This window comes from Paroedura picta, chromosome 1 (assembly GCF_049243985.1).
Source record: "Paroedura picta isolate Pp20150507F chromosome 1, Ppicta_v3.0, whole genome shotgun sequence".
NCBI lineage: Eukaryota > Metazoa > Chordata > Lepidosauria > Squamata > Gekkonidae > Paroedura > Paroedura picta.
The window spans coordinates 69,010,526-69,033,219 of record NC_135369.1 but is presented as its reverse complement, the minus strand read 5'-3'; the positions used below and the strand labels follow the sequence as shown (position 1 = coordinate 69,033,219).

Below are 22,694 nucleotides of genomic sequence, written 5' to 3'. Positions count from 1 at the left end.
CACCAGGACAGCAGCATTCTTACTGGTGGCTGATAGTGTGGTGCTATGCTAGTCAGAACTGTGAGCCAATTGCAGGAGGAATAGAGAGGAAGGGGATAATTTTTGCCCTTCCTTGGAAGTTCTGGGATGTAAAGGCTCAATTAGGACTGCACACCTATTGGAAGCATGAACTATTGATGTCAATTGCAGCCACTATCCAGCCTTTGTGCTTACATAGCTGCTGTAATATAATTCCAGTTGAATAAATATGGGAATTTCCCCTTCTTTGTTAATACCAAACAAATCTATGCATCCAAATTTCTCTCCCCCACCCCCATATCTTACTTGTACATTTTTACTGCATTGCACAGGACATGTTTCTCACTAAGTAGTAGGGGTGTACATTCAAGTAATCTGAGCAGAAAAAATACCAGATAAATACATTATTGGTGTGAGGAGGGGGGTAATGAATTTAGTCAGATATATCTGGCTATCCAAGATGGCCATGCCTGAAAAATTCCCAAAATATTTGAGGTTCTTGGGACCACCAGTTAGCCTCAGTTAAAGTCCATTTAAAGGCCTCACAGTCCCTTTGGAATGAACTCTCAGCTTGAAGAAGGCATTTAAAGGGATGCTCAGCACTTTGCCTTTGGAGTTCACTCATTGTGGCTTGCAAAAGCATTTACATTCTCTGTAAAGTTGTAATGCCCCTCCCTTGGAAACAATGTAGGGTGAGGGCACCTTATTTAGGGGCTCATAGAACTGGACCCCCCCCCCCGGTCCAATCTATTTCACACTTGAGGAGATGGACCAGTAGCTATACTGCAAATTTGGTGCCTCTCTTTTTAAAAAAACCACCCACCCTTTACGGGGACCATCGAGTATAAAGGAGCCAAAAGAATTTGGTATTCCCAAATAGTTGCCTATTGGGATTTGGGAATATTGGGAAATACTGATATTTTTGGGGTTCAGTATACCCAAACTCAAAAAATACTGGGATTTGTGTACACTCCTACTCAGTAGATCTTACATATAAAATTCAGCGGGAAAGGAATCTTGTACTTAAGCTTAGATAGAATTAGATGCCTACTTTCTAGAGAGTAATTCTAAATCTTACAAATCCTCTTATTTTCACTCCTCAATCATATAGGCTTTGGAGGGAAATGTACTTTAGAATTCTGGTACAGGTCTTGGGAACAGAACAGAATCCCTGTAGGCAGAAAAGAAATAAAGCCTAATAGCTTCTAGCAAAACAGAACGATTCAGTCATATGGGTGCTCTCCAGGGTATTGTGGGCTGAATGGAGGACTTGGAGCCAAGAACACCTACTTTCTCATCTTGGCTGTGCCACTAGCTTTCTGTGTGGCCTTCAGTGAGTCACTCTCTCGCTCTCCCACCTGCAAATTAGGATGACCTTCAATGACCTTCCTAACAGGGTCAGCTATGTATGACTAATTATGTATACAGTAGTTTTGAGAGAGAATAGTGTTCTGTAGGGTGCTGAGCTGGAGGGCGGATATTGATGTTCCAGGTATAGTTTTGGCAAGCATTAACATCGGTCTGTTATGTATACCTGCTAATCATGCACTGAGAAAAGTGTCCCTTTGTGTTGTTCTTTGTTTGCAGACAGAGGTCACCTGTCAGCCACAGAACTGAATTATGTTTCTCCCTCCCTTGGCACCATAAATCATTTAACTTGCTGATTCAAGAACGAATTGGCTGAATTAAAATACAGTGTTTCAGTCCAGAGTTTCTTGCTAACAGCCTTTGAAATGACATTCATAATTTAAGAAATCTTGCAGCAACTTGTGCCCAGCTTATTTAAGAATATTTTAGTGATTAGAAGCTTGGGTGGATTAGAACTGGGGGTAGTTTTAGGCATGTTGCGTGTTACCTTCATACAACTTATTTTAGAGAATGGTTTGTGAATGCTTAAACACGTAAACATAAGCTTTTGATGAGGTCCTGCACTAGAGTTGGCAAGGTCTCTGCAGTAAGTAGGTTAGAAGACAATTGAAGATGAGGGTAACTGATGCCACCTTAAAATATGTGTGCATGTTTTAGTCTATTGTGAAATAAATACATGTATTTTTTAATGTTTGTTAAAATCTGAATTTTTAAATCGACTGACAGTATTATTTGGCTTGTATGTTTATGTCTTCTTAACCTTTAGGTACTTAATCCAATATGTTTGGGGTTAGGTGTCCCCCTCCCTTTTTGGTTTTGAGAACTGATGCCACACCACAGCTCTTGTGCTCCATATTAATTTTGGGGATATGAGAGAATATTTGGAATTTGAGCCAGAAGCATTAATGGAGTGTACCCAGATCTGCTTGCCTTATCAATGTCTAGGTCTGCTGTGGAAGTAGGGTGGGTTTGCCAACCTAGAAATGTGCTCAGGCTTCTCCAGGCCTGTTGTACACTTCTCCCTTACTGTTCTTACAGGGTTTTGAGCATATGTGGTCATGATAGTGCAGCCAGAAATATCCCATGGCTATCCTAGTTGTTGCCTTGTATGCTTTGAGACTCCTGGCTGCAATTAGGATATATGAGACTTACCATGTGGCCCTAGGACACATCTGGGGCACTCTAGTTCCTTGCCATGAGCAGCTTTGCTAAGACTTTTCATGTCTTCAGGGTTGATTGCCTAATCCATCCCAGGTTTCACTGCCCACTCCAGAATTCTTCCAACTGTGGCTCAGTGAAAGAGATTCTGCTTTACATGCAGAAGGTTCCAGGTTCAGTCCCTGGCATTGCCAGTTAAAAGGACTGGGCAGTCCCTGGAGAGCTGCTGTCAATATGAGGAGACAATACAGACCTTGTTGAACCAAGCAGCTTTGTGTATGTATGTACCAAGTGATCTGGTACTTGCAGCCAAGAGCACAGCAAAGCAAGACTGATTCTGCATGGGCCAAAAAGGCTGGGCCAGTGCTCATATGGCAACAGGGCTAATCCCTGCATCCACACGATGTTGGCACTAGCCTGACACCGCCCACGACCTGACACATTTTAAGCCCTCAGTTGCCCCACATTCCCTTTTGTGCCAGGGGCGCCATTGGGGCCTACGACATTCTGGAGGGTCCAAAAATGTCCCAGTCGGCTCCATGGTGGTGTGGAGCCGAGTGGGGCATTTTTGTTATGTAGTCCTACCTTCATGGAAATGAACCCCTGCATGGCAGAACCTTTCCACCCCAGCTGCCTCACCCCACCACTGAAAATGGTTCCCCGTGGGGGCACAGGAAGCGGCAAAGCAAATGGCCCCATCACAAACTCCCAGCAGCAGCCCAGCTCAGTTGCTGCCATGTGGAATCAGTCCAAGTCAACCAGAAATACACTTGGAGAGGGTAGGGGAAAATCCATCAATTTCAACAGTGAGTTTGAAGCGAAGATTAAAGGGAGTTAAAGAGTATCTAAACTTTATTGACGTTGTGCGCTTGTGCACTTTAATCCTGTAGTCATGTGGCTCCTATTGGAGCTCAGGGCTCATTCCTGTGAAGTTATCCCTTGGCAGTGTTATCCCTTGTCATGCCCTTTCTCTGATCATTATAAGTTTTCTCATGGAAAAAGAGCTGTGCACCCTCATGCCTTGGTGCTAACTGTTTCAGGCAGGGTAGGCATTACAACACAGTTGCTGCTGTCAAGTGACAAAACCATCGCTTTGATTTGCTTTCAGCTTGTGGACTGTTTGCTCAGTATCCTTGCAAGTCCCTCCTCCTGGACAAGATCTTTTTTTCCATTCATGTACCAGACCCCCCCCCCCCCCTGGGTTTCTTAGCCTTGGCAACCTCCGCCTCACAAGCCTTGCTCATTCATTTCACATTTTTGGCATGTAAAAATGCAGTACTATAGTAACAATGGGAGAGCCTTGTTGGGAGGTGACAATGGGGGGGGGGGGGGGGAGGAAAGAAAAGAGGTGCAACTCTTGACTGTGTTCCAGTGTGTTCTCGCCACAGTCCTGGCTCTGGCTGCTGAGAGGTTTCTTCAAGGCCCCTTATTACAAACACAAAACTAAAAATAGGTTCACAGTCAGCTGCTCACAGAGGCACTTTGTAATCCTTTGCTTCCCAGGGCTGGCTGTACCATTTAAAAATGACAAGATGCGAGTTTAGCTTTCAGAAACTCCCTGGAGTCAAGCTAGCTAGTATCACAAGAGGAAAAGTTATAAACTTACACTGCTGTTATGTGAGCATTATTGCCTGGACTTGGGCATTGCTGCTCACATTTTGGTTCAGCCTGTTACAATGGTATGTCCAGTCTTAATTTTCATTCTCAGACAGAGATGTAAGAATGTCCCAAGCAATCCCAGAACATGTTGTTGCATTGATTTTTTTTTACGGACACAATTCATGCCGGTATAATGCATATCAATGAACATGATAAAAGCAGAGTCCAGTAGCACCTTTAAGACCAACAAAGATTTATTCAAGGCATGAGCTTTTGAGCGCCTTGAATAAATCTTTGTTGGTCTTAAAGGTGCTACTGGTCTCTGATCTTATTGTGCTACTTCAGACCCACTCATTTGAATCTATCAATGGACATGGTATCTTTCAGTAGAACATACAAATGTTGCCTTGAGGATGCCATAAGAGACATGGACTGTGGAAATATGTGCTCAAACCCCTTCTTGCTATACATCATAATTTAGGCTAGTCGTGCTCTCTCAGCCTGATCTAACTCACAGGGTTAATGTGAGGATAAAGTGGAAAAGGAAGATTCCTGTATTCACACTGTGCTTGAAACAAGGCAGGTAAAAATATGTGTTAAATAAATATAAAAGAAAGAAGAGGTAATAGTAATTGTTAACAAAATTAAAGATTTCCCCCTTGTGCTCCCGGACTAAATAAGATCAAACCTCTGATTATTTACATTATTTTTGTTTCAGATTCAGATTCAGAGTGAATTTATTGACATAAAATTGCAAAGCATAAAACGAAAATATCTCTCCTGACGAGGGATTTTCAAAAATCTATCTTGGGTGACATTTGAGGGAAAGAAGCTACTAGAAATGCTCTTCTTAACTGGTGTGTCTCCAAAATTTGAAGATACATGGGCATGGATTTGTATGTTAAGGGAATATCCCAGAAACTGGGAGAACATACACTGTTGTTAGAGGAGCCCAGAATCTGGGTATCCTGATCTTCCAGTCTCTGTAATACTAGTTTTAGTATAGTCCTTTCATCTTGCATGCTAAGGGTTAAGATGTCCAGACCTACAGTTTGAAGTTTCTTTATTTTTGTTTCATAGCACCACAGATGCAAGATACAAAAGGGTTCATAATTCATTCTTTACACTAGCAGATTTGTCAGATCCTGGTCCCTGTACATAGAGTATAAAAGGTAAAGGTATCCCCTGTGCAAGCACTGGGTCATGTCTGACCCTCTAGCGTTTTCATGGCAGACTCAATACGGGGTGGTTTGCCAGTGCCTTCCCTAGTCATTACCGTTTACCCCCCAGCAAGCTGGGTACTCATTTTACCAACCTCAGAGGATGGAAGGCTGAGTCAACCTTGAGCTGGCTGTTGGGATTGAACTCCCATCCTCATGGGCAGAGCTTCAGACTGCATGTCTGCTGCCTTACCACTCTGTGCCACAAGAGGCTCTACATAGAGTATAATTTCAGATATATAGCTACATTTGGTGAATAATCTGCACTACTGGTTACACCAGCAAGTGTGTCCATATTGAGGATACTGTTTTTTAATAACTGATAACAAATTGTTACTTAGTTACCAGGTATCCCAGTTGTATCTCAAAATAAGTGGAAGACATGACTGAATTTGATGAACAATCGTTTTATTTGGTTTGGCAGAAATTAATGTGTTATAAACATAAACACAGCAGGAGTTAGCGTATTAAGATTGCTTAATACTGCCATTGTTTATCAGTGCATCTGAAATTTTGGTCTAAATGACTGTAAATAAATTTTGAAAAGATTGGTCAATAGGTGTTATCAGACATTGCTATGGGAGCAAGAGTCTTGAAGAATTGAACTGAATGGTAAGGAACACTCGGATAACTGTGCTTGACTGACCTCCTGAGGTCATTTAAAGAACTGACATGCTTTTAAGGAAGAAACAGCCAATCTCTGCAGATCACATTTTGCGAGGGCCTTTCAGAAGAAAATCAATTCAGTCTGTAATAAAATATGCTGAAAATGCATTCTTGAAATAAATTGTGTAGCCTCATATATTTTCACGGTAGGGCTAGCTGTCTCAGTACAATGTGGGAATCTCTAAATGTTCACAAATTTCCATATCTTCTGAAGGTATAGAAACAGGATCACCTAGTATGCGTAAACCTTTTAAAAAGAAGCATGAGTAGGAACATATACATGTATGGAAATATACATGAACAGATACATATGCAGCACTTTTTCATGCATTCCAGAAGTTATTTATCCAGAATGCACTCCACCAGGCTAATGGTTGCTCCCCAAAAATAAATGGACCCTAGATCTTCGATCATATTACAACTGATCATGTAAATCCCTAGTGTTTTTGTCATGAGAGGCATTTATCAAGCACTGGAGGAGAAATTGCTTGATTAAGCCGTACAGCTGCATAACTGTAATAATTTCACCAAATACATTATTACTAGCTATCAATAAACTGTTTTGATCTTTCTCTTTCTTCAGGAGCTAGATTACCAGAAGAGACGTGTGCGGGAAGCAGGTGATAGATTTGTTCCTGTCATGAGCGATTTCATCACTGTCGCCAGTTTTAGTTTTTCAGAGCTAGAAGACCTTGTGAATGATGCAAGGGATAAGGTAAGAAAACATTTCCTGAGGCTCATTATCGCAAGATGATTTCTTTTTTTAATGGCCTGTCTCATGTAGCAGATATTTCCATTCTGTTCATCATTATGAAAGAAATCAGTGGTACAATTTTTATTTTTGAAAATGGAAAACTGTCAGATAGACAACTGTCAGATACCCATATGAATACATTTTGGGATGAAATTTTGATATACAATCATAGGGTTGGAAGGTGCTATGCAAGCCATCTAGTCCAACCCTCTGTTCAATCCAGAATCAGCCTAAAGCATCCAGGATAAGTATCTGCCCTGCCACTGCTAAAAGACTGCCAATGAGGGGGAGCCCAGCAGTTAATTCCACTCCTGAACTACTCTGACTGTGAAAATATTTTTCCTGATATCTAGCCGAATATCATTCTCCATGTACTTTAAACCCATTACTGCAGGTCCTATCCTCTGCTGCCAATAGGAAACATTACCTGCCTTCTGAAATCCTCTTATCTAAATAGAAAATTCGTAGTCTTGAACATGTATTTAAGCTTGGTGGGGAGATAGTGAGAAAAGTTTGAAATACTTTGAATCTCACAGAGAATCAGAATGTTCTGGTTTGTAAACTATTACTCCAGTTTGGATACAGATTAGGTGTGAAGAAGGAAATCACCCATTTTGATTGAAGTGTATGCTAAGCTATTGGAACTTATATAGCCTTGGATAAAAAGATGATATCCATAATAAATGTTTATAGAATTATGAATTATGAATGATGTTGAGAAAGTAAACAGAGACCTTTCATATAATAGTAGAAATTGGGATCCCATAATGAAATTGGTAGGTAGTAGATTTGAGACAGACAAAACAAAGTATTACTTCATATGGTTCATTATTTTATTTGATTTTATTTACCAAATGGTGTAATATATTCATGGAGAACAGCTCCATCAATGGATGTCGGCCACAACCGTCAAATAGAACCTCCTTACTCAGAAGCAGTATAACCCTGAATGCCATCAGAAGGAAGCTTTGCTCTCTGGCCCTTCTTCCACTTTTTGAAACATGATACTGGGCTAGAAAGAGCCTCTTGTGGCGCAGAGTGGTAAGGCAGCTGTCTGAAAGCTTTGCCCATGAGGCTGGGAGTTCAATCCCAGCAGCCGGTTCAAGGTTGACTCAGCCTTCCATCCTTTCGAGGTCGGTAAAATGAGTACCCAGCTTGCTGGGGAGTAAACTGTAATGACTGGGGAAGGCACTGGCAAACCACCCCGTATTGAGACTGCCATGAAAACGCTAGAGGGCGTCAACCCAAGGGGTCAGACATGACTCGGTGCTTGCACAGGGGATACCTTCACCTTTACCTTACTGGGCTAGATGATTCCTTGATGTGATCCAGCATGGCTGTTGTTTATCTCTCTCAGTTTTTATGCAACATAGAAATGAAAACAGTGATTTTATCTAGTGAGGACTTTTAAAAGTGTGAAGGGTCTAGAGCCATGTTCCCAACCCCCGGGCTGTGGCCCGGTACGGGGCCGTGAGGCCCTCGGTACCGGGCCACGGCAGGGGGGAGGGAGGCACTGGTACGCCAGTAGGCCCACCAGCAAGCGCTGCACTGAGGGGGGAGGCACAGGTTCAAACGCGCAGGTGCGGCAGCTCTGCGCCTGCGCGTTTGTGCCCGCCAGCGAGCACCGCTCGCCCCGCATTTTGGTGCTCACTAGCGGGCGCAAACACGCAGGTGCAGAGCTGCCGCGCCTGTGCGCTTGTGCCCACACCTCCCCCCTTTGTGTTTGCACCCATGCCTCCCGCCGGTGCCCACACCTCCCTCTCCTCCCCTGGTCCCCGGGCCTCCCTCTCCCCCACCCGGTCCCTGGCCCAAAAAAGGCTGGTGACCATTCGTCTAGAGCATTGGTTCTCAAACTCGGGGTCAGGACGCCTTTGGGCGTCGAATGATCCTTTCACAGGGGTCGTGGCAGAGTCAGCAGCTTGGCGGGCGGAGCACTACCACTGTTGCTGCTCCTCCACCAGGTCTTAAAGGTGTCCCTGGACTCAGTTTATGTTCTTCCAAATCATTGGTTTTCGTTACTCGATTCGTACCCCACCCTGTTCTCCAAGAGGGTTCCAAAGTGGCCAAGATCACTCCTCTTTTATTTCATCCATACAACAGCCTTGCGGGGTAGATCGAGATAGAGTGTTCATCTGTCTGGAGCAACAGAAAAGAGTGAGATCGTCATGGTGGGACAAGAGGCAGAACTGAACTGAGAAACCTAAAAAAAAAAACAATTTCTATACAATCATGAACAATGGATCTTTACACCATTGGTCAGATTCAGTTTAATTTCTGTGCAAAAACACTTGCATAATTTTATGGTTGGGGGTCACCACAACATGATGAACTGTATTAAAGGGTCACAGCATTAGGAAGGTTGAGATCCACTGGGCTAGAGAAACATGGTCAGATACTGTCCATTGTCTTTTTAGCAAAGTTCTGTTCTATAGTGGCAGGATGTAGAATGGCAAGGCTATTTGCCATACCAATTGCAGGCAATGTTACATTGCAGACAAGCCAAAGGGTAGCTCTCCCAGTACTGTTCCCTTGCTGTGGGATTGTTTTAGGAAGCTCTGAGTTATTAGGAACTTGAAAAAGAATAATGGAGTCTGCTGGTAATTAATTATTACATGGTACATTTTGTACAGTCTAGGATTGTTAGAGAGACTTGCTATGCCAGCCAAACATAGCTGCAACCTGCCAAACTAAATGCTTCCTACAGTAACACTGGAAATGTTGGTTCTCCATTTCCTACCCCACTCCCCAAAATAGCAGGTTTCCTGCTAGCTGAGATGTGTTCAAGTGCCCCAGGTGTACAATTTACAAGGCACTTTAAGTGAAGAATGCATCAAATACACACTTTTAATTGCTAGTGTGATCAGTTTTTATGTGTAGAGCAAGGTCTGTTTTGTTCCAGGGTACATAGGGTGGGATGGTGCTGCAGACTTCAGCTTCCCAGAAACTGCAGCAAAACAGCTCCCTTTTCTCAGTCCTGATAGCTAACACACATGTCAGGAAACAGTATGGACACCATGTCCAAAAAAAAGTACAGCAACCTGGAGAATAGGCCTTCAGTTTATTTGCTCCTGACTAGAAGTTGACACTAAGCCCAAAGTCTCTGGTGTGGGGGAACCAACCTGTAATAAATGATAATAAAGGCAAAGTGAGCATTTCAGAGAGAAGGAATTGTACTGTAAACAGGGTGTACAAGTAGCAAATCTAGCATGCTTGATTGGAGTAATATAGCTAGCTAGTTAATAGGTCTAGGGAAAGATGCCATTTTCCAACCCATGACTCTCCTTTCTTGTCAGTAGCTTGAAAAAGGTGGAGGCTGCAGGCATTAATCTTTTTTTGAGTTGCTGGATTTCCTGACTTTCTGAGAATTTAACTTCAGGCTATTCCATATGTTCCAGCAAAAGAGATGGGACTCCCAGCTTCCACTGCGGATTGATTACACCATATCCATGGTGAAACTTTTGAGAGTTTAAAGCAGTGGTCACCAGCCTTTTGAGTAGAATTCTGAAACAGAGTTGTGGGTACAGAAACAAAATGGCTGCCACAGGAGGCAGAGTCACTTGCAATAGGTTTGGGAGTCAGGCAGAAGCTGCATTTAACAGGTTGCCTTTTAAAATGAGCATATTATTAATATTTTCTTGCATACAAACTGCTTACCTTCAGTCATGGAATAAAAGTCCTTTTGGTATGGTGGCAGTTTCTCTTAAAACAACATTAAAAAAAAACTTCTGTCAGTCAGATCTTCAGTGGTCAGTTAGAAGCCCTGTGGTACAAAAGATCCATTTGGCCCCTCCCACTTTCTGAAGACATTGGTGGACCCTGCTGGTTTAAAGTATAGTAATAAAATAGATGTCAGGCAAGCCTCTAGATGGAGGGTGATCAAAATGTGAGGTGCCAGCACTGAAAAAACCATTTCTCTGGTCCCGCTCTGTATTACCTCAACAGAATGAGTAGAGGATTGGGTAAAAGATTGTAACTGGTGGGCTGGACACTGGAGGACAAAGCAGTTCTTCAAGTTACCTGGTGAGGGTTTTAAAGGTAAAAATCTAGCACTTTGGACTGGTCTGAGAAATTATTGTTGTGTTCCTCCTGCTTTATCTGCTACTGGCTTGTTTTCAATGCTTGTTGTACATCACTGGAACCATGGCTGCTGCTCTACTACCATGAGATGATAGGAAATCTGAAGTGTTAAGTACTGTGAGTAATTTAAAAGGAGTTTAGCATGGTAGCTACATTCTCCACCCAGTGGTTCTTTCATACAATTACACTATACATGGGCCCCTGTTTGACCGCACAAGCAGAGCACACTTAACCAGTTGTTTAAGCCAGCCATGCTTTTATATCATGACGCATATTCTTGCTTTCTTTGTTTATTATTTCAAAGTGTTATGCCACAGATCTGCTCCGCCTTTAAAGTTCAAAAACACCTTTTCTATTTCACTGTGTCTGTTTTTCATGGCTATAGTTTTTTGCCATACAGTGAAAAAAATCACAAGGTCAAAAATCACAAATGCAAAAAGGAATTTAATTTTAAAAGGGGGACAAGGAAATGTTGTAAAAATGAAATGTATGGAGTATTTTATCTGGCTTTACTCAGAATGTTTTTTATCTTAAAATAACAAGCCTATTGTTCCAAGTGTCAGATATCAGTCTTGGAACCTGGGTTACTGTCATGTAGGCTTGGATACTGATGGTGCTTAATTGTTTGCTTCCCAGACCTTTCAGTTTTTGTTTGGTTTTTCTTCATTTCTTCCCCTTTGTTTGGGGACGGTTTTGTTGCTTTTATTTCTTCTGTAACCAGTAACCCGAGGCAATAAATCATACACAAAAAAGGAAGTGACAAATACAGTTAGCCAAAATTTACAGTCCCCTTAAAGGCTTGCTTTTACCTGTTGACCAAATTCAACACTGGGAATACTGCAAAAAATGTTTCACCACTATTCCTAATATAGAGATTTTCATGTGTAAGTCAGAAAATCTTAGATTAGTGCTGGACCCAATGACCTGCATCTCTGATCATTTCTGCCTATGGATATTGTTCAGATTTGGATCTTTTAAGGATCAATTTTTTTTGTCTATTTCCACACTGAAATTTGCCTTTTTAGGCACAAACCCAAATTGCCTCCTCACTTGCCATACAGCAAAGGAATACCCAGAAATCTGTTTTTCATTATTGAAACTGGGCTCTAATTTGGTCTCTTTGGAGGCTGTTCATTACAGAAATGCATGCATTCGGTTTTTCCAGTGCCCACCATTTTGAGTGCTTGGGCAGGTCTCTTTCTTCATTGTTATCCACCCTCCCTTCTCCCTTCCTCCCCCTCTCATGGGAAAGGGGCCCTAGCACTCCCCTCTTCCATACGTTCTACATCTAACTCTTCCCCTCAATATCACCCCTTTATTCCACATTCCCTGATCACCTCCTTCCTTCCCCCAAGGTTTTTTTTTTAAAAAAAACTTGGGGGAAAGGCTATCACATTACAATGCTGCAGCATTGTAACAAGCAAGGCTGTTTTGTTGCCCTTCCCCCATCCAAGCCCACAGTCAACTTCTGAAGGATGGGAGGGGAAGCATATGCCTTCCCCCATATATTGCTATACAAGATCGCTGTCAGATCACATCAGGGAGGAGAGGCATGGAGGTCCCCTTGATCCTCCCCCCCCCATCTAAGCCTGCAGCCGCCTCGTTCAGTGCAGGCTCGGATCAGGGAGGGGCAGCAAAAGGACCTCCATGCCTCTCCTCCCGAATGCATTCTGAAAGCTATCCCATGCACCATCAGGAAATCTTCTTTGATGCTGCACAAGGTGGCTGCAGGCTCAGATGGGGGGAGAATGGCTGGGGGAAATCCTATTTACTTTCTCCAATCCTCCAGGGACAAAACAGCCCAGTCTTGTTTGTTACAATGCCACAGTGTTGTGACACAATAACCTTAAAAAATAACAACAGGGGGAAGGACGGTAGGTAATCAGGGCATAAAATCCTGAAAGGAAAGGGCACAATTAAAAGAAAGGTGCAAGCAGGTGCCAAACAAAAACAACCTTTTTGGAAAAGGGAAGGGACCATTGGAAGCTGCCTCCTTCTAACCCCAATGCAGAAAACAAATGGCAAATTACAGCCTGAAAAATGAGAAGAGGAAAGCCCAAATGCTGAAAACAGTGCCAACTTGCATCATCCAATCAAAGTCCAAAGTAAGGCTAAAATGAGGTATGTCTCCTAATGCGGAAATGGTCTCTCTCTCTCTCTCTCTTAGCATAGCATACATTGAATAGGTAACTCTTTTGTAGCCATCACACCTAAAAGACAACATACATGTTCAGCTTCTTGATTTCACTGACTCCTACAATTTCATGCTTTTTCATACCTGAGAACAAAGTCACCCTCTTTTGTTATGTGCCAAAGGAGCTGCCGTGATATAGCTGGTTAATAGTTATGAAGTTTGACATGAACCAGGTTAGAAATGCAACAGAGTTCCCTACACGCATTAGGGATTTTGCAGATGATATCCTTATAGCAGAAACTTTATGGTGGCTTAGCCCAGCGGTCCCCAACCTTTTTGTGGTCGAGGAACACCTCCGGGGGTGGGGGAGAGCCGGTGGCCCGGGCGCCACGCACGCACAGCAGTTCAAAGTAAGAACAATACAACAAAACCATTAATGCTAATGCAGCATAGAGGAATCTCTTCCTTGTCATAGCCTTCCTTCCTTCCACCCACAGTAAAGTTTACAATTGAATTATTGGTTGAGTAAAGAAGTATTTCCTTTTGCTGTCCTGAATCTATTGTCCATCAGCTTCAATGAGTATCCCCAATTTCTATGCCACCTCTCTAGAGATCTTATATCTGGTGATCTGATCACCGTAGATGAGACTGATAACGGTATAAATTGGATTATTTATTTTTAGACTTTTTAAGGTTGACTGAAAGTAGCTTAAGAGCCGTGGCATTATGCAGGTTGTTTTCTGAGACTATACTGATTAGGAATTGAGTGTAGTGTGTTTTTTTCTTCCTAAGCAGTATTTAATTGTACTGAGAAAGGAAAAGAGATGTTTGTGTTTCTGCTTGGTTAATTGAAGAGCCCTCTCTCAAAAAAAATCACATCTGGAAGTGGCTGCACACATTTTTACATGTTTGCCAAAATCATGCTCTCTACTGGAGATGTTTAGTTCTAATTACTCTAACATGCCCTTCAGTTTTTTAGGTCATACTGCCTTTTTCTAACATGCACACACCTACTATTCTTGAACTAGTTCCTCCTTGGCTTCTGCTGGAGGAGCTCATAGCTTTCACTCTTCATCAAGTCCTGAGCTGCTGCCTTTGGAGCCTGGAACAGGAATTCTCCGAACTGAAACTATTTCTCATGCTCACTTTGTTTTTCCTCTCTTCTCCCTCATCTGCCTCCCACCCCTTTTTCCTTTCAAAGCTTGAACTTTTTTTAGCAAACCAGATGTGTTTCTCAGGGCCCAAGACTGCGCCATTCCTCAATGGGTTCTCTGTTTGTTGAATCATGAGTGCCGTCCCTGCAATGGAAACATGCTAGAACAGGGCCAGCAAGGGAGGAGGCCAGAATACATAGAAATTCCATGATCCGGGTCCTCGTAAGGTTTCAGCAACAAAACACACATAAATATGCGAGAAGGATTGGCTATTAAACTGACAGTCAATGACAGCCATTTGGGTTAAATATCTTTCTAAATATGGACCTAGCTTAATGAGCATCAAGGCATAATGAGAAGTCATATTTTTAATAGTTTGTTTTAAAATAGGTAGTGAGGAGATAACCATGAATAATTTACTGACTGTATTGACAAACAGAAAGCTAATGCGTACAGCCAAAGGATCTATGAGGAAAGGTCTGGGTTGAATGGGACTATGCACACCAAAAAGCAATGGCATGACCACCCACCATGTAACCACTTCACAGGTCAACCCATATTTAACATTCATCTTTTCATCCCACCCTTGTCTTTGCAAAGGTAGAGATACGCATTGACTCTCAAGCTACCAGCAAGCAAATAACTTTCAGCACATCATGAAATTGTGCATGGATCGGGCCAGTCCACTGTGATCAATAGGCAATTAATGTTCTTCTTTTGGAGTCAGCGAATGGCTGGGCCAAGGATACAAAACTGTTGTCTCCGATCCTTGTCCCAGGAAGTCCTTTGCCTATGCTAGCCATTAAACTGAAGCAGGAGAAGGCATTGAAACGTCTGCAACATGCAAGAAAGAATGTGTGCCTTTAAAGGAAATGAATGAGGAAGGTGTGCTTGACTGAGGAATAGGAATATTTAAAACAAAACCCATGCAGCAAATATTTGGGGGTAGGATAAAGAAATTAAATACTTTTTAATGCTTTATTTGATGCTTCTGAAGTTTTATTGTTAGTCTCATCAATGATTTATGAGGCAGGCTGTTCAGATTCATGTATTTAGACACTTAAATCTCACTCTTCTCTCCAGTGGGCACCCATAGCAGTTTGTAGCTTTGTTCTTGAAATATTCATCCCTTGTAGCCGCTTCACATAACCGGCACTGAGGGCCAAAGAGGTGTGTTATTTCTTTAATTTGCAGAGAGTTTTTAGCGGGTTGCTGTCCATTATGCACGGGGGGAATAATGCACATTTGGGGTGGAATGGCGGCGACTAAAATCACCGATAACGCATGGTGCCAGCTGCAACCGGCCGCAGCTTCGGTGCATGCCACCAAAAAAGCCGTGTTTGCGAAACGCGGAAGAAAGCACAGCTTCCGGGTGACTGGGGCGCAACCAGACGTGGCGCCGGGATCACCACGTGCATAATCGGCTACTCTGGGTTTTCCTGCCGTCGCGCCCCGCCCCGCCCCACGCATAACCAGTGTGCGTCGCGTCTTCCCCCTCCACGTTTTCCATGTGACCCAAAATCGCCGTTTCGGCGGCCGTGCATAATGGGCCTTAGAGGCTGACAAGATTTTCAGAGCATCAGCTTTTGAGACTAAAAGCTCCCTTCATCAGAGGAATGTTCAGTTTGTTTAGACAAGATGCTGTGTGTCTTTCTTCACCTTCCTTTCCCACCCCAAGTAGCAGGGCAGTATTGTGGGAGTGTTTCCATCATTACTCTTTTCCTCCCAGTCAGATGGGCCCCCCTTCTGGCTATCTCAGATACAGTCTCTGAGGCCACTTAATTTCATTGGCAGGAGTAGCCATGATCATGTGCTGCTATTCCACTTTCCATCTTCTGGTTGAAACAACTTTATAAAATAAACAACTGTCTAAACTATTTGCTTTGGCTGAAGGGGAAATTCAGTGGAAAGTTTGGCAGTAGGAGGGATGCTGGCACTAAACTGCAGACCTGTTATGTCATGAGATGGAGGAGTGATAACTTGAGGAAATTAATTTCTTTTAACAAAAAATATACATCTATTGCTCTTGTGTTACAAAGTAAAACAGCATGAAGCGTGTGGTACGTTTTGCTGTGTTTTTAGTCATGGATGATAGATCAGGATATGGTGGCAAAGGAATTGGTCTCTCCCTGGGGGAGATGAGAGTGGATGCTGGAGTGAAGGAATCAGTCAGATAGGGGCAATCTGGAGATTGTATTCAGCAATTCTTCTGAGTCAAGAGTATGGTACAGTGGCAAGGGAGTCTCTGGATTACTAGTACAAATCTGTCAGTTCTAATATTATATGGCTGGATAAATTCAGTTATAAGGAGGCACCTTTCCATAGCAGACTTAACTATGAAATTTTCCTCCTGAAGGACATACCATGAACAGGACAAAATCCAAACTGGTAAAGATTCTCCCTAATAAGAATTCTGTCTACTTGGAGCCATCATCCATTCAACTAGCTAGCCATCCAGAATAACAGCTGACTATAGGACAGTGACTGGCCAAGAATACATTGTCTAGATTTGGGAGAGGGATGGCATATTGACATTAATAATCCCTCAATGGCAATTAAACATGATGACTGTGAGTAGGAACTGTTTGTTGAGAGCATAGTGTTGTAGGCATATGCAAAAAAAAAAATGCCACCCTGACCATCCAAATGCAGGGAAGGGGCGGTTTGGCTCAGGTGAGCTGAAATGTCCCCAAATCAGCATTGATTCAGGTACTTTTCGGATTATCTGAGCCAAACCATCCATACCTACTGTATTGTAAAGGTATATACAGAATACATGAAAAATAGAGTACATCTAATCTATCAAACAGTTCAGGAATCCATTAGCTTCAAAACTTTTCATGCGTAAATCAGATTGGCTGGTTATGTGGTCCAACAGACACAGGCTGACAAGGATTTAATACACAGCTAACACCAAAACAGCAGCCAAGCATCTAGTTCCCTCCTCCTCCCTTCTATTCTAGTAAGAGCTTACATCCAGATGTCATTCCTCTACACTGGCTACTTTTACCATGCTGGGGAAACACAGAGTGCCATGATGTCATAATAAGATATTTTGCACTAGAAAATAGTGAGAGGTGTGTAGCTGCTATTTTCCACACATTTATCATCACATCTAGTGTGGGTTTAATAGATATTACAGGAAAGGTAGAGGGCCATGGAAGGAAGAGGAAAACAGGCAATTTCAGAGTTAAAAATAGTTTTGTTTTGTTTTTAAATAGGCACCAATGAAGCCAGTTCTATAAGAGAAGAAGTTGAATGGCCATGAACAAGGCCTGTCTCTTCCTCATTTTAGAGCTGCTGTCCAGCCATTATCCTTTAACATGGCTTCTTGCATAACTGTCAGAATCATAACCTCCCTCCGTGTTTCAGGATAAGAAGTGGGAATGACAGATAGTGGCAAGAGACTCATTGCAGCTGACTCAAGTACAGGATGCATATCCAGGGGTGCACAGTTCACAGTCTCAAATGAGCTCAATGTCCATTTAACATGCTGATATGCTGGAACTGAAATTTTCACTTCATACAGAGGCATTTTGATGCTTAAGGATTTTACTTCCAAGCTGCCATTGGAACAAATATGGATGAATACATGAGCAACCACTGCTGGATCAAAACAGTGGTCAATTTGGTCCAGCATTCTGCTTCATACAGTACTGATATTCAAATGAGGAAGCTACGTTTAGTCACTGTAACTGGCAGTCCCTGATGGGACCTGTCCTTCATGAATTTCAGTGTCCTTTACAGCCAAATAAACTAGGGACCATCACTGCCTCCACTGGCAGTGAATTGCACTAATTAATCTTGGTGTGAAATATTACTTCCTTTTGTTTATCCTGAATCTACTGCACAGACATTCTTGTGAATCCTAGTATAATGGGAGAAGAAGAAATAGTTCTCTGTATGTACTTCCTCTACCTCATGCATACATTTATTTATAAATTACATTTCTTGTCATGTCATCTTTATCTTAAAAGTTCTAAACTGTTGGATTTAACTTTTAGGGCCATATGTGGTCTGGGACCTGCATACTTGAGGGGCCACCTACCATATATACCCCTCCCTGAAGAGCTCTCCGTTCAGATAATTCCAATCTGCTGGTGATCTCCAGCCCCCAAAAGGTGCTCAACAAGAGCCAGGGCTCCAGCCTGGTAGAATGAACTGCCAATAGAGATCCAGGCCCCTACAGAACTTCCAAAATTCCAGTGGGCCTGTAAAACACTACTCTTTCACCAAGCACTTGCATGAGGCCAAAGGCTGTACCTTGCGATCTATATGGGTGCCCTGCTGAGTTCCAAAACCTGGGCTGCCCAGGTTGCTTGCCCTCATCTGAACCATGCCTGAATGCAGAACCATCATCAGTATGCCTGGCCCAAGGGAGGTGAACTATGACTGGAGCAAATACGTAATCTATTGGCACTGAATGTTATATAGTCCATGTAGAATTTTAGACAGCTATCCTCATACAGGCTCTGAGGATAGCTGTGTATGTGTCCATCAGACACATAACTGTGCATGTGTCCATCAGACTGATCTGGCATGGCAAGACAGGCCACAATAACCCACAGGCAAAATAATGACTGCCACATTATAAGTGTCCTATTATGGCCTTGTGAGCACAGCAGATATCAGTTACATTATCATTCTTGGTTGCATAGAATTGAAATGATTTGCTAAGGAAGTGTTATGATGCAGAATAGAATTGTGTTATGATTTTGGCATAAGAGTGCCTTTGAGTCTGAATATTTGCATTGATGCACAAGTAGATGTACCTTAGCAGCATAAATATATATTTATCTGCAACAATATGAGTTTCAGAGGACTGATGGGGTGAGGGGGAATGCAATAACTGCTTCTGTGATTTCACAATATCCAAATCAAGGCTACCCTGTGAGTGAAATCTTGCCAGTTAGCATCTAACAAAGACTCCTCACAGCCCTTTCAAAAGAAAGGCCACTGGTAATGTTTTCACACTTTAAAAAAAGGAAAAAGCATTGGGAGTACCGCACTCTCTTTTCCAGTCATCATCTGCATGGCCCATGCATTGTATCATCTCTCCTAGGAAGCAACCTTTTATATTGACTGTGAAGTCACTTGGGTGATTGTGTGGCAGAATGCCAGTAGCACTAGGCATAGTTAAAGTATTTCTTTAAAATTATTATTTTAATATTTTCATAGAAGGCAGGGAGATGGTGGGAGGGGGGGGGAGGCAAGGTACTGTTTAGTCATTGTCTTCCCCTCTCACAAATAAATAGCACCTCATCTTCAGATTGCAGAGCCTGTTAACATCCAGGCTATTAAAATACCTGATCTGCTTCTGTTTGTCTTTTGACACAGCAAGTAAACAAAACAACTCAAGCTTTATGATTGATGATGATGACTTCAGTCCAGCAGAGGAATTCTGTGAATTAAGCGAAGGCAATTTTTGCCCAATTCCCCCTTTATTCCTAAAAGCCAGGAGCAGCATTGGGGAGTGTGTTGGGAGCTGCAGTATGTGAGAGACAGAAATCACCACCAGATCCAATTCCATTGTCTCAGGATCACATGCTATATTCAGTTTTCTTTTCGACCTACAGTTTTGTTGGCGGTGAAAAATATTATTATTATCATGTATGAAATTTTATACTGCCCTCACAATATAGCTCAAGGCGGTGTACAGAATAAGTTAAAATTAACAATAATTAAAACCAGCATCAGATCAGCCTATTCACTTACATGAGGGAGTAATGTGCCAACATCAGGTTTAGGCATTGTGCTAAATAAGCTAAAGAGTATTCCACCCGGAAGAACTGTGCTTCTGCCTGACTGAATCATTTAAGTGTTTCTTGCAGGCTTAGCCAAGGTCTTTTTTGTATAACCTTTTCTAAACTTACCCCATCTTTCTGAAACTGGGATAACGGTCCCAGGAGAGATCCATAGAATGATGTGTGAGCTCCTTTGTGATGCAGAGCAGTAAAACAAATCTTCAGCAACAATAAATGGAACACACATACATTTAGGCCATTTCTTTCTAGTTCTAATTGTCTGTGTGTATGTTTCCTCCCCACCTGCCCCACCCCTCTTCCTTTCCCTAACAGTATGCCAAGGCACTGAAGCACTTCGGAGAGAGTGATGGTAGGATGCAGCCAGATGAATTTTTTGGCATCTTTGACACCTTCCTGCAGTCATTCACTGAAGCCAAGCAAGATCTGGAGAATATGAGGAAGAAGAAAGAAGAGGAGGAGCGCAGGGCACGCATGGAAGCTATGGTGAGGGTTCAAGGGCTGGGGTAAAACTGGGGCCCATTCCGGACTTGTAAAGTAATGTGAAAGGCTTACCTTTTGCTGACACCACATTTTTGGCATTTTGCATGACATGACTAACATCCAGCATCCCAGCAGCTACATCATCCATTTTAAAGTGAAAGTTGGGGAATCCCAAAAGGTGGATTCCCCCAACTATCTGGTGCGAGTGAAAGGAAAGCACCCAGCAAGCCACACACCATCTATCTCCGCCTCCAACGCCCACCCTTCCAGGCAGCAAACTGCCTGGAACAATGAATACGTATTAAATCGTTCAGGCAAAGATGAGGTGATGACCCACCTGCTCATGTTACTGCACTTAAATACCTAAGTGAACTGTTTATTCTCATCTAATCCCATTCCCGTTGATCCCATGCTTGGCTACTCTTTGCCCATAGTATGAAGGGTCTCATTTCCATCACTGAAGTTTAGAGGTGCTTGGAGCTGGATCTCTTAGGCACTCTGTGTGGGTGGGGCAAAAGTCTTCAAATACCCTTCTGAGCATCTAACAACCAACATTTTTACTGCTGTCTTTAATAGCAGAACTATAAGTTGTTTTTCAGCTCTAGCTAACCAATTCTTTAAGTTCTAAAGGTATCCCCTGTGCAAGCACCGAGTCATGTCTGACCCTTGGGGTGACGCCCTCTAGCGTTTTCATGGCAGACTCAATACAGGGTGGTTTACCAGTGCCTTCCCCAGTCATTACCGTTTACCCCCCAGCAAGCTGGGTACTCATTTTACCGACCTCGGAAGGATGGAAGGCTGAGTCAACCTTGAGCCGGCTGCTGGGACTGAACTCCCAGCCTTATGGGCAAAGCTTTCAGACGGCTGCCTTACCACTCTGCACCACAAGAGGCTCTTCTTTAAGTTCTAGTGAACTGCTTAATTTGCTTTTTGGATTCTGCTTTTGAGGCTCTGGTGCCTGAATCCCCAGGGGGAGGGGGAATGGATGGTTCATGTGAACTAACTAACCTTCTTCTCTAACCTTCTGGTTTCCCAAAGCCTGAGAATGGCTCTTCAGCATTCTTTCCCCTCCTTTCATGTTATCTGCACTTTAACCCTAACAGCCATGGTAACTCTAGCCTTGCTTAAAATGAGGGCTGCATCTCTACTTCTTGATGTTTCCAAAATTTCTCTGTTTTCCTCAGCCTTAGTCAGAAGGATTGGGCGGGGAAGTCTGTTTCCAAGAAATTCTGCAGGTCTTTTACAATGAATGGTCTTATAGTTGTGTGTAGTATAAAAGGTCAGGACTTGGCTCCAGTTTGTGAACATACAATAATAATGAACAGTTTTCCAGTCATTGTAGGGAATAAATTCTGGCATGACCCAGATATGGGGGAGGGAGGGAGAACAGAATTTCATTCCCAAGAGCGAGGGTTATTGGTTGGAAATAGGGGACAGTTAGGTTATGGAACAGAATTGTGCACAGCCAGCAAAGGGAGGGTGATGGGTCATGACTTAAGATGCATTTCTTACTCCAGTGGGGAAATCAGTGGGGTCTTATCCACTGAATTTGTTATGTAAGGGGTCACATCTTACTTCCTGTGTGGGTGGGAGGAATGTTTTCTCTTTCCTCCACTTCTTTCAGATTCTCAGTCTCATGTGGATGCCTTGGATTTAAGAAGAAGAAAGGTCTTGCTTCTTTGTCTTTTCATCATGGAATGACATACATTTTTGCAAATTTAGCTATAATTTGCCACTCATTTATCCAAGACTGTTCCTAGTGGCCTTAATACAAAATTTGTCCCAAAGGAATAGGGATAAATAGGGACAAATTGCAAGAAGAATGATCTTTTCAAAAGTTTTTTTTCAGTGTAGATTCGACATTTTTAAAGGGCAAAGGCAGGTATGACACAAGGGATTTGGGGTCAGATCTTGCTTTTTTGTTTTGTTTACTTTAAAGCTGCTTTTAGGGCTGCTAATTTGACAGTGGTAGCAGCATTGAGAAAGGGATGCTTAGCATTGCTTCCCCTTTGTTGCTAATCCAATCAGCTTTGCCTCCCTCCCATTAAAATTGCTCTGTAATGGGGGAAGATACAAGTACAGTGACTGTTACTATATTTCCACCTCCATGAGCTAGTCAAAGTTCAGGAGGGAGAAATTGTGGCAAATAACACAGGAGGAAGGGCTGAACACTCTTGTCACCAGCCAAGAAGCACCCTATATGGCTGATTTCATTGTTTTGAAAAACCTAAAAATATCAGCAGCATTGAAGATCTGATCATAATTTCCCACATTATATGTTGTTTGCTTCTCCAATTGTCT

General features: G+C 42.7%; 1 protein-coding gene across 3 annotated transcripts in view; it reads left to right on the top strand.

Annotated features, from left to right (window-relative positions):
* The window catches only part of DAAM2 (dishevelled associated activator of morphogenesis 2), a 266,044-nt gene that overhangs the window by 234,640 nt on the left and 8,710 nt on the right, over positions 1–22,694 (top strand). For all 3 annotated transcript variants that reach the window (XM_077341894.1, XM_077341903.1, XM_077341885.1), the window contains 2 exons: positions 6,613–6,744; positions 20,226–20,396. In XM_077341894.1, coding sequence (XP_077198009.1) covers positions 6,613–6,744; positions 20,226–20,396 — 303 coding nt within the window. The remainder of the gene's footprint in view (positions 1–6,612; positions 6,745–20,225; positions 20,397–22,694) is intronic.